Source organism: Varanus komodoensis, unplaced genomic scaffold, assembly GCF_004798865.1.
Source record: "Varanus komodoensis strain SLA01 unplaced genomic scaffold, ASM479886v1 scaffold6_2, whole genome shotgun sequence".
In the NCBI taxonomy this organism is placed as follows: domain Eukaryota; kingdom Metazoa; phylum Chordata; class Lepidosauria; order Squamata; family Varanidae; genus Varanus; species Varanus komodoensis.
Genome location: NW_025336346.1, coordinates 2,618,687 through 2,638,319, shown reverse-complemented (window position 1 = coordinate 2,638,319; position 19,633 = coordinate 2,618,687). Strand labels below are relative to the sequence as shown.

The 19,633-nt window shown below is 44.4% G+C and overlaps 1 protein-coding gene across 1 annotated transcript in view; it reads right to left on the bottom strand.

The window, feature by feature from the left end:
• The window catches only part of BSN (bassoon presynaptic cytomatrix protein), a 235,216-nt gene that overhangs the window by 27,017 nt on the left and 188,566 nt on the right, over nucleotides 1–19,633 (bottom strand). Inside the window, exon 4 of the mRNA XM_044451493.1 lies at nucleotides 8,630–9,064. Within this exon, the coding sequence (XP_044307428.1) occupies nucleotides 8,630–9,064 (435 nt within the window). The remainder of the gene's footprint in view (nucleotides 1–8,629; nucleotides 9,065–19,633) is intronic.

The following is a 19,633-nucleotide window of genomic DNA, read 5'->3' as shown; positions in this document are numbered from 1 at the left end:
TACTGGAGTCCTACAAAGAAGAAAGGGAAAAATAACCTATTAGATTCTATTACAAGACTGCTTTGAAAACAGGCTACTTTATTGTACAGGGTTGAAAGAATCCCGAGCTGCAATTAACTCAGACATTCCAGGAATGGCATAGAGCCCTCCAAGTCCCAATAACACTAGCCACAATAAGCCAAGGAGTGTCATTTTTAACTTGAATAATAATTTAAAAATCACATGGAAAATTTTTAGGGAGAATGGGCAACTAAATTCTTTATTTTTAAGTTTCCACTCTGGCATTCATTACTGAGATGTCAGAGAGACTATGCAAACCTTTCAAGTACTTGGATTTTGTTTGATAAACATACAAACTGACCTGAGAAAAATAGCACAGCACAATACTTTTCCTCTACTCCCAAGTTAATATAGAAAAACTGCAGGAGAAAACAACCTTTCCAGATAAATCTGTTTACAACCAAATACTATTCTGCTGCAGATGTCACTTGTGCTAGAAGCGCTTGTTTCAAGGTGTATTGCATCTTCCCTGCACCCAGATCTCTGCGCTGCCTTTGTTGAAGCCTGTGTATAACTGTCCCTAAGAATAGTAGCATATATTGCTCTTCATATAATATATAGGGGTACATAGTACACAGGTATTCATTGCAATAGATTCAGTAAAATTTAATGTAAGAAAATGGTAACATTTCATTTTCTGTTTCTTATTTTATTTGTGGTTTTGTTTGATTTTTTAAAAATTCACAATAAAAACATTAAATTTTTAAAAAGCAAAACATTTTCTCAACACCTAAATGAAAACCTTTCCCCATTCTGTGTTAGCAGTTCAGACTTGTTCTGATGGATTGTTCTGATGATAGTTAGTTATCCATGGTTATTATCTGCATTGCCTATTTCTCTTTTTAAAAATTACCTCATTTTATGCAAGTTGGTACTTCTAAAAAAAGGGTACTTGAGTATAGCCCAGGTCTTCACTGGTGACATTCATGCTAAACCTCACTAAACTCACCCACTGCTGAAAGGTCCTGATTTCAGCAAGTCCTCAGGAAAACACAACATGTGTAAAATCTAAACAGCCAACTCTGCAGTTTTGTAAATCTGTGTCCTCTTTCCTCAAGTCATGGGCTCAGATCTGCAGCACATCTTACTGGCTGGTTCCTTCCATTTTAAAAAGAGCCATCTGGTTTGCCCAGGGCGGGTCAACTCCAAAGCTGTATGTTCTAGCTTTTTTCATAGCCTGAAGTCTAGAGGAAATACAACTGTTGCCTTTGCAATGAGAAGGTGCAATGTCCTTGAAATCTAACTAATCTGCAAAGACAAATACCAAGGATTTCCCACATTTCCACAATAGGAGAACATTAGTCCTCATTATGCACATTCATACTGTAACTTGACCACAGAAATATTAGCCCTAAGATCATCTAGCGTGGGAAACCCTCGTGGAGATGAGTCTGCATATGCTATTTGTCTATGTAATTGCATTTCAAACTTGCATCAGGGCCATGCTAAATCTTATCAAAACTGACCAGTGGTATATGTGAGGGCTACTCCACATGCTATGCAACAAACCAAGTTCCTCCTTATCCATGTTTGTCCCTGTGGACAATATTATGAAGTCTGCAGGATAAAGGTGTAACTCAATATATGTGATTAATACCTGTGTTTTCATATATGTGCCTTCTTTCTACATGCCATAGAAATATCCACAGAAACACAAACAGGACAAACAGGGAATGTTTCCCTGTAATGTACAATGTCCCTTAAACTGCTTCCACATTATATTACCAAATCATTTGATTTTTTTTAAAGGTTGTTTACTGCATACTTGGTCCACTCTGTTTACACCCCACCACACACAGGTATAAATGAGGGTTGCAATTCAGTGCATCCTTGATGTCATCTTTGAATCTGTTCTTCCATCTCACTAATGTTTAGCTTGAAAAGATAAACTAGACATCGGCAAGTATGCCTGTCTTGTCGAGTAATGCATTTAAATAGTCCATCTCAGTACTCATAATAATTTTTAAACAGTGTACAGGATTTCCAGGGCAAGGTCTTTCTCACCTAGCAGTCTGCTTCCAATGGCAGCCTAGTAAGTGCCTCTGATGGTATTGGCCCAAGCATCTGGTCCTCAGAAGTGCAGTGCCTCTGAGCAGGTAAAATCTGTTTGGCTACCATGGCTAATATTAAGCATTTTCCCCAAAGGTCAACACAGCTGGACCTTGCCCACTTTATTTGAAGATATCCATAGGACTTGCTAACAATGATATATTTGCCAACATCTGCAGGACAGTTGGGTAATCCATGGTCTGAGATCACAGCAACTATCCAAATATGTGTGCACAACAATTCTGCTTCAAATATTTGCTTGGTGTACATCTTTGAAAGTGTGAGCTAGATGGTTAATTGCCAAGAACATTAGCAAAAAATAACAACCCACTTCACAGATGACGCTATAACCAGCTGTCATAAGGCAATTATTCTATCAGAGTTTTTAAATATACTTAATATGCTATAAAATGATGTTGTACTCTTAATAAGGGGTTTTATCCCTTGATGGGGTGAACAACTTCAGCTGCTGTGATTGGGTCTGGGAAGGCTGGAGGTGGCTTTAAATTGCTTCAGGTGACTGTTTACTCTGTGTGCAACCATTTGCCTGCATTGGCTCATGGTGCAGACTGGGCAAGCTGCTCCAAGACACAATGAATGATGATAAAAAAGTAGTCTGTGGTGGTATGCAGAAAGCCACCAAGACTTCAAGGAGAGCCAACTACTGCACACAGGCGAGGTCCAGGGCGCTGTGCAGGATGATTTATAACAGACTTCATGTGGTGGCTGTGACATGTGCACCAGCCTTAAAGTACCTGTCAAAGAACAAGGTGACAGCTTCAATTATGGCTCACTTCCAGTTGTACATAAAATGTATTTGGCTCTATGAGTAGGGTAGCTGGCCTTCTCCCTAATGAAGGAATCTGGGACCAAAAGTCTCAGGTGTCAGGACCAGGCACAACTCCAGCTACTGCTGCCTCTGCCTTGAGGAAATTTTGGTAGAAGGTTGAGCCAGAGGCAGGCAGAGGTAGTTCACAGTATCAGGACAAGCAGAGGTTGCAAGTACCGTTGTGCTCACCCTGATTCTTTTTCTTAACATTTAAATGGTAAAATCCAAGAGAGGTACTATTTAGAATAGACCTGCTGAAATTAACAGGACCTAAGCGTAAATTAGAGATGGCTGTTTAAATCCCTTTTGTTGGGTCTACTACCATCAGGATCCTTGTTGGATTTTGCCTTTATAAGCACAGTGCTCCCTATACTTGGCTAGCCTTATGAAGGTCCTAGAATAGTGGGCATGGTATAAAAAGTGGGAGCATAGCCTTTTGCCTTTGCCAGCAGAGCGGCACCTTCTGCCTGTAGACTCCAGCTCTAGCAGCTCATTTCAGGGATCCTGGACGGGAGAGCACATCACTTGGGTATACAATTCAAGTATAGCTTTGATATAGAGATCTGTGAGAAATCTGATAGGCGTGTGAACATTGGATTGATTTCAAAATACCCCCCCCCACCATATTCTGGGTTGTTGGCCTGGCGCTGGTGCCAACTCAGTGTGGTGCAAATTGAGTCAGCTTGCAGATTTTCATCTCTAAGGTGAAAGGCTATTTGCACATTTTAAAAAACCACGAAAGTAGTATGCACAGATAAGTACCGAAAACCCTGCGACTATACCATGATTTGTGCAGAATTGGCTGATTTGCACAAATTGCACAGTAGCTTTGGTGTACTTAAAAAAAATCATTAGCAGTTAAAATGTGCAAAATGTAATCCATCTTAGAAATGGAAGTCCCCATACTCCCCAACCCATCCATCAAATTGAAACAGATTTCTCTGTTTCAGTACATCCTGGAGAGGGCTTAGGTGAAAACTTTCAGACCCTCCCTCCACTCCCTCCCTCCCTCTCCTCTGAGCTACTATGTTTTGCTACCCATCTTCATATCTGATTGCTCTCATGCAAAGAACCGACTCTGAATCACAGCAAACACAGCGAGTACAGAGACTGCAGGACTATGAAGGAGAGGGCAGGTCTGCTCTTTTGTGGTCTTCCCTTGCTTTAGCTTCTACTGGGGTCAAACCAGCAGGTCATCTGCACTCTGAGTCCTGTTTGCTGTGAGTTTTACATACAACTGTAAATGCAAATAGGTAGAGTGTGTGTGAGGGACTAACTAGGGTCTCAAAGATAGCAGAACCATTTCCTGGTCAGGTTTTGAAGTTCTGTGGGCAAAGCATCAAGAGTAATTTGTCAGTGCTATGCTTTCTTTTCCCAAGTAACTATCCTTTATACATGTTTAGGGTAGAATTTGGCAAACACAACCATAAAAGTGTAGTGATATGATACCTCTTCCCAGTTCCAAAACCAAAAAGCATTAACCGGAGAATTAAAAAAAAAAAAAGTCTTCCAAGGCAAAAACCTGCACCATGCAATCTTAGGGCTCCTATCCCCATCACGGCACCCACCACTGATCCTCCTTCCTAAGGGGTTTCTCTACTCATGCTTACAGAGTAATAGAATGAACCACTTCTGCCCCAGTAACTCAGCAGCATGCTGCGGGGGGCAGCCATTATAAACAGAACAAGAAGAAGGATCCTGCTCATTGTTTCAGGTTGCCAACAGGACTTAATGTTCTGCAGTTTGGCCTCACTGTGTACTATTCCATGCAAATATCTGATGAACATCCTTCATTTGAAAAAGAAGGCATTGTGCTTGGAATACATATTCTACTCCCATTCTTGTTGACAAATTCCTTCTAGCAGAAATTGGTCTGAAAGGGCATTTTAGCAATCATACTTAGTTCAGCTAAGTGCTATGTTTATTCCTTGAGCTGCAGCGAACGTTGGTGCAGAGACTGCAATCCCACATGCAGCCACTGACATTTTAAAATCTTCACATGAAACTCAGGGAACCTATTATGAGAATTTGAGATCAGGAAAGGAATTTTCTTCATATCATGAAAGGCAAGAGATGAAAGATCTTAATTCCTACACTGCAGGTGCCAAAGTTGGCTGACAAAATAACAGTGAGGGCAAAAAGGCCAACTAATCACAGTTTCTGGGGGCGGCAACCACTCTACAGAGCTTAATTTCAGGGTCTGGCAATTATGCAGAAATACCCCAAGAGATAAAGGAAGCTTATCAGGCAGTGGCACAAGTAAAAGTTTGCATTTAATCGATACCTCAATCAAAATATTGGCAGCGGAATAGTTCTGCATAATTGGGGATTCCCATGGAGCTCATACCGAACAGGTGTTAAGCGCTGTCAGTACTAATAAATGCTCCCAACTTGCCACTGGGGAGAAAGGAAGGCCTTACAGCGATGGAACACAGAATTAGTCCACGTGTTTGTCAAAAACATTCTATTGAAAACAACAGCAAGAGTCTGTATAAAGGATGTTTTTCTTTAACAGCAGAAGTGAAGGCTTGCTGTGCAGACTTCTGAGGAAAAAGTGCCCTGCTGCCCATCCTGGGAGGCTGTCTTGAGGACTGGATGGTGAGAGAGGAAGCACATTTAAATGACACTCTGCTGCTAAATACCCTGGGCTTGTCTTCAGCGCTTTTTCTGGCCTGCTCACTTTCACACTCACTGAGCCTTCTGCTAGCAAGTGCTTCTCACCTCTTCTTCAGGCACTCAATTTTACTTTCGTTTTTCTCTGGAGCATCTCACAATTAGCCTCATACTGTGCAGATGGCACCTAACATTCTACCTTGTTTGACTGGGGCTTCCACATTCTCTGGTTAAACCCTGCTAGTGCTAATGTAACACTATCCAATACAGAATGCTAATTAATAGGACCTGATATGGACAATTGGCACGATCTATAAATTCAATAAATAAATAATTAAATAACTATGGACTTCACAGATGCCCATTTTATTTAAAGGCACCCAATTTGACTATAATGTAATTGGCTGGATAAACTTCATTCCAAAGCAGCTTTTAAAACGAAGTAAGGGGCAGGGGAGAGAGATTGGTCTGCAGCTAAACATTTGTGATTGTACTGCAGGGGTGAGCAACTTTTTTTTTTTTTTTTTGAGGCTGGCATTTCCTCCCAGGAATTGCTGCACTGCCAGCATAACACTGTGAAAGTACTTCTGGATTCAGCCCAAATGGGCTGTGCTTCCTAGGAGGAACCAGGAAGCTGTTGAGGCAACAGCCACTGCTGCCAGCTTGAGGAAACAGAAGCCACTGCCCAAGAGAGCTCGATACACAATTCTTTGTTTAAATCAAACTTATATATTGGTTTGAATGTTTGAGTCTGTGGGATACAGTCCACTAACCTTGACACAGTCAGTGGGAAAGGCCAAAGCTGGCAGTGGGTGAGACCAAAGATGGGTGGATCACACTTTTCTTCTTTCTCCCATCCCTTTTCAGTCTCCCATCAGTCTTTCAGTTCCCACCCAGCAGGCTGCCAGGAAAGAGCCAGAGTGCTCTTGCCACAAGCTGGAACTGAATGCATGCAGAGGCTTTTCAAATTAGAGGGAGGACTGCATGAAATTAGGCCAAGGTTTGCATGTAGCCATAGGCCAATAGGTTGCCCACCCCTGGTGTATAATGTGGTTTCTCCCTAAAAATATAATGGCATTAAAGCAGAATCCAACAGGAAAAAAGGCTACTGAATGGCCTCTTTTATAAACTATGTCTCAAATCACTATGTAAAAACAAACTGTAATGTAATCAAGAGAGAAACTCATTGGCTGCTGGTTCAGGGCATATACAAAATATTGCTGCTGATTGTAGAAATAATTGGTACATGATTTGTTGATGACAACTATCTCAGTTGTTGTTTTTTTTTTTTTAAAGAACACAACAAGCTGATTAAGGATGGCATTTTAGACACCTTGGGACCAGGCCAGCTTTCCCCATACACATCTGCCAGGTTGTGCGAACCTCCAGAGAGGCCCTTCTCCTTCTGAAGTGCCTATGGCAGGAATGCGAGAAAGGCCCTTCTTGGTGGAGAACACCCTACTGACAAAAGGTTGTTAAGGGTCTTTCACTGGAGGTCAAAAACCTTCTTATTTAAAAAGGTGTTTGACCATGAGTTCTGTTTTCTCTGCTGCTCCTTGTTATCTCTATTTTTACTTCAGTGATATTTGAAAGTGGCTCTTACAAAATTTTTAAAGGTGCTATTGTCATTCTGTTTTTAAGCTATTTATTATGCATTGGATTTTAGTGTAAGCTGCCTTGAGATTTTTAATAATTTTAAAAATATAAAATTTAACAAATTTCAGAGCAATTTCTACCTTTGGATCGACCAGAGAGGAGATCTGCTGGTGTTAGGCATGTATTACCTGCCCCAAGTACCAGTTACATCTGAGGTAATCTCTACTGGCATAAATTTACCACTGGCAGAGTTCCTGTGGGTTGTAAGCCCAGAAATGGAGGCTTTAAACAGCAGAGGGCAGAGATGACCTTTGCTCTGCTGTATCCAAGGCCCCTCCATCCCCCTGTAAGGACCAGGATTGGGACCTTTGCCTACACCAGCCTGAAGTGCTGAAGGAATTTTCTCTCTCTTTGGAAACAATGAAGAGGAAATTTAAAAAGTCCAATCCTTTCACAGGAAAAAGGTGCATCTGTTCCACCTTTCACTGCCTGACCTGGCTGGCAGAAGCCAGTAGGACTTTAGAAGCAGTAAACAGTCCAGCACTTTGCTCCCCAAACTTCACACAGATAGGATTGTTTTCTAATTCAATTGCCATTAGGCAGGGTAATCAGGTGGAACCTCAATGTACAGAGAAGTATACTTATGTGACTATGAAATACTGGCGACCAAGAGGAAACACCTTCATGCGTTAAGCCTCCCAGAAGCATCCAGAGGACTGCTGTTAGATACAAATAAGACAGATCCTTGGTCTGACTGTAAATTACCTTGTCCCAATTAAAATTAATTATGCTTTCTCTCATTAATCTATTAAGAGGTAACTTGAAAATAAATTGTATGTATTTTGGCACTAGTGTAACTGCAATCCAAAGTTGTATTGGCAGGATTTTTTTTCTGTGAGCAATAGCCAGTTATACTTCATCTCAGGGAAGTATATTTCTGAAGCTATAGATGATTTTGAAGAGTGGCAAGCAACTTTTCTCCAGTTTCTCAGGAAAAAACAAAAACAAAAGAAGAAAACCAAAATGTTCCATCCTCTTGCAAATGTGGTACTTTTGTATAAAGGGAACTATTTGATTTAAGATTATAACCCATCTGACTATTGTTAGATAATTATCCTCAATTTGATTACCAGCTGAAATCACTTATGCAAACTTTTTTTCTCTTGGTACTTAGGATATTTATGTCTCATTATAGAATAAACTATCAATCCATATCACATATCATGATAGGCAATTCCTGGGTTGCTAACCCAGAAATTGTGCAAGGAATGGAGTATACAAGCCACATATGTTACATTTTTATTTCAATTTTTGTTATATTTGAACCCAGAAATTCTGGGTTGTGTATGGATTAAACCATCCCTATTTGTTCTAACAAGAAACTCCCCACAAATAAACAACCCAGGAACTGCCTGCTTTGACATGCTATTTGGGTTACTGTGTCCATAAATAAACCATTATGTCCACTGAAAATATCCTTACCTCCTGTTCTCTTATTCTCGGAGACTCAGATGTGGTCGTGCTCTCTTTGATATCTGCTTCTGGTTTTGTGGCCGTGGTTTTCCCCTTTGGCAATGGAATTTCAGCAGCTTTTGGAGGCTCTTCGGGTAGTTTGGGCAGTGGCTTTCCTTCTGATGGAGCAGGAGGTTTTTTTTCTTGGGCAGTACTTGGTAATTTGCTCTTTTCTGAAGTCCTGAGATGTGAAAGGTGCTTGTCTTGAGGAGCTAATGCTTCAGGTGGCTGGGGTGTTACAAGTGGAGTTGTTCCTCTTTGTTGCTGACCACTTGCTCCAGGTTGGTGTCGGGGGGATCCTGTTGGCTGTTGCTTTGGAGCAGGCAGTGGCATTGGAGCAGGGTCTCCTAGGCTTCCTTCTAGCAGCCTCTGAGTTTGGCAGTTCAAACACAGCCATTCGTTTTTCTGAAAAGCAATGAGGAAAATTTAGGCTAATGTCTAAAAATATTAATTGAAACCTATTCACAGAGAAGCCCAAATTTACCTATGGAATACAATACTGGCCTTCCTCTTCATATTAGACTATTTTTATTTTCTGTTATGTGAAGAAAAATACATTCTGCTGCAATCATAATCACGCATGTTCTAGTGGTTACTGCCAGGCTTACTATCTTACATAGATTTTCAAAGAAGTCTCATTGCATTCAGTGGGGTTTACCACCAAGTCCGTATTAGAAATACAGGAAGCTACCAGAATCTGTCCATTGGCTCATCCAGCACAGTGTCATCTATACTGCTGGGCAGTAGATCACTGTGTTTAAAGGCCAATCCCATCTGAAAAGGATGAGGACTGAACCTTCTGCATGAAGAACATCGGTTCCTTCACTAAGCTATGATTCTTTTTGCACACTTATAACTTCTTTCTCAGCCTCACAAAAACTACTCTGTCAGGATGTGCATATGCAGATCTGCATAGAACAGCCCTTTGTGGTTGTCATGTGGTGCAAACCCAGTTCTGGATTGTTCCCATCAATTGATGGCTAATATGGCGCTGTCATCAGCATGACCAGTGTATGCCTGTGATGTTCCTATGCGTGCCAGGATCATGCCTGTCAGAATTGTTACATCATCTGTCTTTCAGAGTGCTATCATTTTCTTTGCACTTTGTCTGCTGGGAGTGCACAAGGTCCCAGCCATGCTATGCTGGCATCATTGCAGCATAAGCCAGCTGGTGGGACCATAAGATTGCCTCATCTGAATGATGGCCATAAGCGGGCAAATACGTGATGGCCCAATGCTTCTCTACCTAACTTTTTATGATGGAGTGGATTTGTGGATGATATTAGTTGTACCTCAATCCCATGTAAATCAACAGGACTTACCTTAAGTTATAACCAATTTTCACATTGATTTCAAAGGGAAACTAAATTTGGATTCAACCCAGTAAATGTATATATTTTATTCAATCCACATTTGTATTTGAAGTCTCATTTGGAATTTGAAATGTTTATAATAAATTGGGTGTATATTCTATTAAATAAAAGGCCAATTAATCTGTTAACTGCTTTTATTTAGCATTCCCCTGGACTTGTAGTGTCCCTGGGCAAGTACAGCGTTGGCATGGGAACATCACTGTGATCGGTCACCCATGTGTTTGCTAGATCCTACTGCTGCTATCACAAGCGAGAAATGCACCTCTTGCACCCAGTAGAATGTATTTTCAAATAATCATGTTTCCGACTGTGCTGTAAAATGGTTTAAATTTATTTTAAAACAACAAGAGTAACAGCATGGCACATTTCACCTCTTTAATGCCAGTCTCTACATTTGAAACATTTATTGTTTGGAAGCTAGCTCGGGTAGGGATCTAAATATTTTCTGAACATTTTCACAAGGTGAAGTTCAATGTGTATCTCAACACTTGTCCAAGCATCACTGAGTCCTAAAAAAGATAGCCATGTGTAATCAGCTCTTTATTCTTCAAGAGCAGCAGCTTAAAATTATGAGATCCCATCCAATGTCTTTCTCTAGAAAATATATTAAACAAAGGATAATTTTTTCAATTATGAAACATTGGGGGGTAGCATCCTAATGTCCTACCATTATGAAAAATTACATGACATTGTGTTTCTTGCTGCTAAAGAAGCTAATTTGAATATACCAGTAGCTTCACTTGGATCCATAGTGATTTTATAAGTAATGCTTAGTCACTTTAGCACTGTTAATTGCATTCACTCATTCTGTTCATAATGGCTCCCTTGTGTGCAATGCATCTGCTGCATGTATAACAACAGAATGTCTTCTCTTGTTTTTTTAATATATATTTTTAGCTTTGAAACTCACAGGCTAAACTGTATTTTTCTGAAAGGATGATTTTCTATAATTAGAACTCTTTAGGCTTGTTGGATGGGCTACAGCAGGGATGGAGAAAGAAAAAGGTGTCTCCATGCCTTTCAACTCCCACTCTTTCAAATTACGATTACTTCTTGCTTTTGTGTTTCAAATCTGACTTCATATTACACTGTCCAGCACACTACCAATGGCAATGGCCAGTACCATTTTCGGTGGAGTTCTTTTGGACCAGTCGCCAGCACTTCTGTCCTCCCTGATGGACCAGTTCCAGAAGGTGGTGCTGGCACCCGAACATGTATGCTGTGGGGGTTCTACAGGGCTCTCTGTTGTCTCCTATTTTGTTAACATCTACATGAAACCACTGAGCTCAGCTGAGTCTTTGAAGTAAGGTGTTATCAGTACAGCAGTGACACCTATCTCTAACCTTCCTTTTCAGGTGAGGTGATGGAAGTACTGAACAGGTACTTGGAGTCAGTAATGGACTGAAGGACCAATAAACTGAAGCAGAAGCCAGCCAAGATGGATTGCTGTTGGTCAGTGATTTGTCTGACTGAGGAGGTGCAAAAGATGTGAGCATTGTATAGAGGAAGGTGTTGTGGGGAAGACAGGATATGTCCACCCTGGCAATGGGGCACAGTTCCTTCACCTTCAGTCTCCATTCAGGGTGAAAACAAGAGGGCTATATACAACATCAGGAATCTCTCTCATTCCCTTGATCAGAATGATAGGTGGAGGGGAGAGAAAAGAAAATGGGTGCACCTTACAGAGGAAGCCAGACTTTCACTGTTTTGCTTGACTGTGCTGACAGCTGCCATTGCCACCCAGCATGGATAAACAGGGAGCACAGTCCTGACTGCTTGGCAAAAGGCACCTATTCCCTCTCTGAAATACCCAGGATGTGAAAAAAAAGTAAGACTCTTGCTGATTTTTCAGTACTGTGACACTGAGATTCTCACCACTTGATACTTTCACGGAGGGCTCACACTATGAGGATTTTTATAAAAAATATGTCCAATGTGCAGATTAGATGAGGAAAAGTGGCAAGCAGATTCTAGCAATTATATACTTGAGCTGAGGGTACATTTTGCACCTTCAAAAACCTCTTTTCACTTTAAAAATGTGTGGAGGTGAATACTGAGTGCATCGTTCCCATATATCATACACTTCTTAGCTCCATAAATCTTTTGCCTATATTTCAGCAAGCTCATAATTTCCCCTCGGTACTTATCTTTTCCCTTTTTTGGTTGTTTTTTTTTGGTTACCCATAGATAATACTTGTACTCCAGTTAAGTATCTTCACTTCTCCAGTGCTTTAGGCAGTGCTTTAAAACTATTGTAATTTTTAAAAAGGAAGCAAAAATCAACCATCCTCAGTAAATCTGCTAGATTACTTTTAATTCATAGCTATTATATGACAGAGCTGCTGTTCTGAATAAGTACCCATGGGCTGTAAAACACTCAGCTCATTGCATCATGTGAACCAAGTCCGATAACAGGTAGCAGTAGCTGACGACACATGTCATGAGGGCAGGGGGATACTGAGTTCACTTCCCACACCATGATCCACTGACATTAACACCATCCCCATGTCTCCAGAGATCCCAGAGGGCTTAAAAATTTGCTCTACTTGCCAATCCCCACTCTCTTCCCCTTGCTGTAGTCCCTCTCCATCTAACATCAGCACAGTGCAGCCAAATAGGAAAGAACAGATAAGGAGAGCAGAGAGCAAAACAGAAGGAAGAAAATGGCAGTCAGAGGAACATGTTAATGGAGAACCCCTGTGAATGGCTTGGCAACTGGCAATATAGCCTCATTGGTTATTCATCTACATGGACCGTACAAACTACTCTGGCCTTTCCAGGGAGAAGCAAAATGTGAACACGGTAAGGGAAAAAAATCCCAGCAGCTGTTTAAGATGTTATGTCCCACTGCTAAGATTTTGATGTCGGTGGCTATAAAATAATTGGACAAACTCATGGGGGACACAGCTATTAACATCTGCCAGCCATGATAAGTGAATAAAGCTTCCATGTTCAGCCTTACTATGACAGACAGATGGATGAGCACTGCCTAGCAACAGTGACCCACACTCCGGTAACTTCCTGATTAGATTACTGTAACATGGTCTATGTGGGACTGCCCTTGAAGACGGTCTGGATACTTCAGCTGGTCCAGAATAGAGCTGTCAGGATATTAATGGGGACAGACAGGTACTCACATATAACACTGGACCTGTAGCAATTACACTGCCTGGCAATTGAAGTCTGGGCCCAATTTAAGGTACTGGTGATGACCTATAAAGCTCTAAACAGCTTAGGGGCTGGGTACCTGAAGGAACACCTTCTTCCCTATGTGTCCTCCTGCCCCTTGAGATCTGAGGTGGAGGCCCTGCTCTGGAAGCCCTCCTAGAAGGAGATTAGGAGAGTGGCTACCTGGAGAAGGACCTTCTCTGCCATAGTGTCCCATCTATGGAATACACTCCTCAGAAAGCTTTGCCTGGTTGTTGTTGTTAGTCGCGAAGTTGTGTCCGACCCATCACGACCGCATGGACAACATCCCTCCAGGCCTACTTGTCCTCTACCATCCCCCAGAGTCCACTCAAGCTCACATCAACTGCTTCAGTGACTCCATCTAACCACCTCATTCTCTGCCATCCCCTTCTTCTTTTGCCATCTATTGTTCCCAGCGTTAGGCTCTTCTCCAGGGAGTCCTTCCTTCTCATTAGGTGGCCAAAGTATTTGAGTTTCATCTTCAGGATCTGGCCTTCTAAAGAGCAGTCAGGGTTGATCTCCTCTAGGACTGACCGGTTTGATCACCTGGCTGTCCAAGGGACTTGCAGAAGTCTCCGCCAGCACCACAATTCAAAGGCCTCAATTCTTTGGCACTCAGCCTTCCTTATGGTCCAACTTTCACAGCCATACATTTATTTATTTATTTAAAACATTTTTATGCCGCCCCCATCACAACAAAGTCTCGGGGAGGCTCACAACAAGAACAAAATATACAAATATAACAAATTATACAATAAAAATATTAAAACCCGGTGCATCTCGGCTTAAAAGATTTTAAATCCTATAAATAACCAATAAATTAACAATTAAAATAAGTTTTAAATGAAAAGGTCTTAGCCTGGTGCCGAAAAACAAATAACGACGGCGCCAGGCAGACCTCTCTGGGGAGCGCATTCCATAGATGGGGCGCCACTGCAGAGAAAGCCCTCCTCCAGGTACTCACCCTCCTAATATCTTTCACAGAGGGTTCCTGGAGAAGGGCATCTGTTGTTGATCTCAAGGGGCGGGAGGGCATATATGGACACAAGCGTTCCTTTAGATACCCAGGACCCAAGCCGTTGAGGGCTTTATAGTTCATAACCAACACCTTGAATTGGGCCCGGACTTCAATCAGGAGCCAGTGGAGCTGACAGAGAACTGGGGTTATATGAGAACAATGCCCAGTCCCCGTCAGCAGCCTGGCAGCTCTATTCTGCACCAATTGAAGTATCTGGACCATCTTCAAGGGTAGCCCCACATAGAGCGCGTTGCAGAAATCTAATCGGGAAGTTACCAACGCGTGTGTCACTGTCGCCAGGCAGTTGTTCTCCGGGAAGGAACACAGCTGTTGGATCAGCCAAAGCTGAAGGAAAGCACTCCTCGCCACCACCGTCACCTGAGCATCTAAAGACAGCTCAGGGTCGAGGAGCACTCCTAAGCTGTGAACCCTGTCCCTCAGAGGGAGTGCAACCCCATTTAGGACAAGGCCCAAGTCCCCCATCCTGAGTCCTGAACCACCCACCAACAGGACCTCCGTCTTGTCTGGATTGAGCTTCAGTTTATTGGCCCTCACCCAACCCATTACCTCGGCCAGGCACCGGTTCAGCACAGCCACTGCCTCACCTGGATTGCTGGAAAACGAGAGGTAGAGCTGGGTATCATCAAGCGCACTGATGATTCTGCAGCCCACACTTCCTGATGACCTCTCCCAGTGGTTTCATGTAGATGTTGAATAGCAAGGGGGACAAAATGGACCCCTGCGGAACTCCATGGCATAACTGCCATGGTGCAGAACCATAGTCTCCCAGCACCACCTTCTGAAATTAGCCGTTGAGATAGGAGCAGAACCACCGCCACGCGGTGCCTCCAACTCCCAATCCTGCTAGCCTATTCAGAAGGATACCATGGTCGATGGTATCGAAAGCTGCTGAGAGGTCCAGGAGAACTAACAGGGACGCACTCTCCCTGTCTCTCTCCCTGCACAGATCATCGTACAGGGTGACCAAGGCAGATTCAGAGTCGTACCCGGGTCTGAAGCTGGACTGAAATGGGTCCAGATAATCAGTTTCATCCAAGAGTGCTTGGAGTTGTCCCGCCACCACCCGCTCTAGCACCTTGCCCAGGAACGGGATATTGGCCACCAGTCTATAATTGGCGGCCACCTCTGGATCCAGGGATGCCTTTTTTAGGACTGGCTGGACTACCGCCTCTTTGGTATGGTATCGAAAGCCGCTGAGAGGTCCAGGAGAACTAACAGGGACGCACTCCCCCTGTCTCTCTCCCTGCACAGATCATCGTACAGGATGACCAAGGCAGATTCAGAGTCGTACCCGGGTCTGAAGCTGGACTGAAATGGGTCCAGATAATCAGTTTCATCCAAGAGTGCTTGGAGTTGTCCCGCCACCACCCGCTCTAGCACCTTGCCCAGGAACGGGATATTGGCCACCGGTCTATAATTGGCAGCCACCTCTGGATCCAGGGATGCCTTTTTTAGGACTGGCTGGACTACCGCCTCTTTTAAAGAGGAAGGTACCCGATCATCTCTTAAAGAGACATTGACCACCTCCAGGATCCAGGTCCCAATCCTGTCCTTGGCTTTCTTAAGTAGTCAAGATGGGCATGGGTCTAGTAAGTAGGTGGTGGGGCGTACTTGTCCAAGCACCTTGTCCACATCATCAGGCCGCAACAACTGAAATTCATCCATTAATTGTGGACTCGACGGTGTCGTTGGCATCTCCTCGGTAGAATCTGGTTCAATAGTAGAGTCAAGCTCGTGACGAATCTGAGCGATTTTCTCCCTGAAATGCATAGCAAAGTCATCACAGCGGGCCTTTGAGGGTGGTACAAGATTTTTCTTTGGGCCCAGATGTATCAGCCCTTGCACCACCTGAAAGAGCTCCACCAGATGGCATTGTGAGGAGGCAATGGAAGAATTTCTTCTTCGCCATCCTCACCGCCACAGTATAGGCCCGATAATGGGCTCTTAAGTGTGTTCGGTCAGATTCACCCCGTGATCTCCTCCACCTATGCTCTAGACGTCTCCCAACCTGCTTCATTGCCCGTAATTCAGGTGTATACCAAGGAGATGAACGGGCTCTGTCAGGTGGGAGAGGACGCTTGGGAGCGATCGTTTCGATAGTCCTGGTCATCTCCCCATTCCACAATTCAACCAGGGCATCGACACGATCACCAGAGCTTTCAGGAATCCATCAGGATCCATCCGGCTCCGGGGGCGGACCAATACAATCTGGTTGCACCCTTACAGAGGGAAAGGCTGCTCTCGAGCTCAAACCTCATGAGGAAGTGATCTGACCATGACAAGGGTGTCAAACTTAAATTCCTCACCCTCAGATCACCGTCTTCCTGCCCCGTCAAGAAAACCAGGTCCAGAGTGTGCCCACGTTCATGGGTCGGGCCACTGACGTGTTGAGACAGCCCCATGGCCACCATGGAGGCCATGAAGTCCTGAGCCGCCCCGGTTAGAACTGTCTCGGCATGGAGATTGAAGTCCCCCAGGACCAACATCCTGGGAGTCTCCAACACCAGGTCCGAGATGATCTCCGTCAGCTCAGGCAGGGAGTCTGTTGGGCAGGAGGGTGCACGGTACACAAGCAGAATCCCCAGTCTGTCTCGGTTGCCCAACACCAAGTGGAGGCACTCCAGCCCCAGCCTCAAGAAGGCAGGAAGCCCCACAAGGGAAACAGAAGCTCGATAAACCAGAGCGACCCCCGCCCTCCCCTCCAGGCGTGGTCGGTGCTGGACCAGGTACCGGGGTGGGCACAGTTGTGAGAGGGCGACATCCCCCCCCCCGCACCCGCCCAGGTCTCTGTGATACAAGCCAGGTCGGCCCTCTCATCCATAATCAAATCATGGATGAGTGTTGCCTTATTTTGGACAGACCTGGCATTAAGCAGCAGCACCAACAGGCCCGGGGGGCAGCTGACAAGTCTACCTGGAACTCGCCGGCTGGGGGAATAACCAGAAAGAGGGACAGGTGTTAACCACCTGTCCCTCCTTCTTCTATGCAGACCCATTAGACCTCCAATGCCATAACGTCCATTGCCCATCACCACCCCAATGGCGGCGCCCACATGCTCCCCAGGTGACATCATAGTAAAGCACGAGACGCACCAATTAAAAGCAACCTAAAACCGACACTTAAAATTACTAAAAACATCCTACTTTAATCCACTGCTAGGCCACAGATGAAACCAAAGCCACCACCAAAGCCACCGGCCAGCCCAGCCCCCCGCTCGGCCCCTGAACGGCCCCCAAACAGCGGCGTCACCACCCTTAGGCCGCTGCCGTTCGGCCGCCAGCCACAGTCACCGCCGGCGCTTTGTAGGCGGCAGGGCCCCTCCCCGTGCCCCACCCTGTCCCGGCGTGTCTCTCACACACGTGTGGGGAAGCGGGCCGGAGCAGGGGCCTAGGCCAGAGGTCCTGGCCTCGGGGCGACAGCGGCAGCAGTGGGCGACGGAGCAGTGGCAAGTTCCGGGCGAGGCGGGCTCCAGGTGGCGTGGATGGAGGTGGGGCCATCTGATGCGCTGGTTCGCTCCCATTGCAACTGGGAAAACCATTGCAACTGGGAAAACCATTGCAACTGGGAAAAACATAGCCTTGACTATACGCACTTTTGTGGGCAGGGTGATGTCTTTGCTTTTTAGTATGCTGTCTAGATTTGCCATAGCTTTCCTCCCCAGGAGCAAGCGTCTTTTAATTTCTTGGCTGCAGTCCCCGTCTGTGGTGATCTTGGAGCCCAGGAAAATAAAATCTGTCACTACCTCTATTTCTTCCCCATCTATTTGCCAGGAAGTGAGAGGACCAGATGCCATGATCTTAGTTTTCTTAATGTTGAGTTTCAAGCCAACTTTTGTGCTCTCCTCCTTCACCCGCATCAAGAGGCTCTTTAGTTCCTCTGCACTTTCTGCCATGAGAGTGGTATCATCTGCATATCTGAGGTTGTTGATATTTCTCCCAGCAATCTTAATTCCAACTGGTGATTCATCTAGCCCCACCTTTCTCATGATGTGCTCTGCATATAAGTTAAATAGGCAGGGCGACAGTATACAGCCTTGCCGAACTCCTTTCTCAATTTTGAGCCAATCCGTCATGCCTGACACCTCAACAGAGGCGGCACCTCATGAGGAAGAGTCAAACGCCCAAAGAGAGAATCAGACATCAGAACAGGAGGACTTATACTTGAGGCCCTGTGGCCAAGTGACCCTTCCATAACCTGGCTTGGGAGTAGCTGAACAGATAGCCGTCCCTCATCCTGACCCTTTACCCCTTGGGCAAACAGCCACGCCTCAGTCCGACCACGAGGGCCCTGAGGGAGAAGACACTACACATTCTGCCCCTGAAGAACGTGGGCAGGATACCCCCTTTCCTCCAGCTGAGTCTTCTGAACAAGATACAGATGATGCAGGAGGCGGGATAGTTTTGACTCACTCAACTCTTAGACTAGCTTACGCGGATTGGAACAAAAGGAGGCTTTGTCCCACCTCAGGAGGGAAAGGAGGGACAAAGAAAGTTAATTCCATGTGGGTTCCCTGAGGGATGTCACTAGAGAAGATAACAACTAACTTGTAAAGAGCATTGCAGTAGAGCTTATCCGTAGCATCGTAAATCTTGTAGAAAAGTAGCAATAAAAGACTTTAGTTTTATTGCCTGCATAAGTGTGGGTCATTTATAACTGTGAGCTGACACATCACAACACAATCAGTGGTTCCGTGTCGTTCTCACTGTTGTTTCTTGACTCACATATAGGTTTCTCAAGAGACAAATAAGATGGTCAGGGACTCCCATCTCTTTAAGAACTTGCCACAATTTGTTCTGATCCACACATTCAAAGGCTTCAGCATAGTCAATGCAGCAGAAGTAGATGTTTTTCTGGAACTCCCTAGCTTTCTCCATGATCCAGCGTATGTTGGCAATTTGATCTCTAGTTCATCTCCCTCTTCGAAATCCTGCCTGTACTTCTGGTAGTCCTTGGTCTACATACTGCTGGGGCCTAGCTTGTAGGATTTTGAGCATAACTTTGCTAGCATGTGAAATGAGTGCAATGGTGCAGTAGTTTGAACATTCTTTTGCACTGCCCTTCTTCGGGATCGGAATGTAAACTGACCTTTTCCAATCCTGTGGCCACTGTTGAGTTTTCCAAATTTGCTGGCATATTGAATGTAGCACTTTTACTGCATCATCTTTTAACATTTTGAATAGCTCAGCTGGAATACTGTTGCCTCCACTAGCTTTGTTGTTGCTCAAACTTCCTAAGGCCCATTTCACTTCACATTCCAGGATGTCTGGCTCGAGGTCAGTGACCACCCCATCGTGGTTATCAGGGATGTTAAGCTCTTTCTTGTATAGTTCCTCTGTGTAATCTTGCCATCTCTTCTTAATCTCTTCTGCCTCT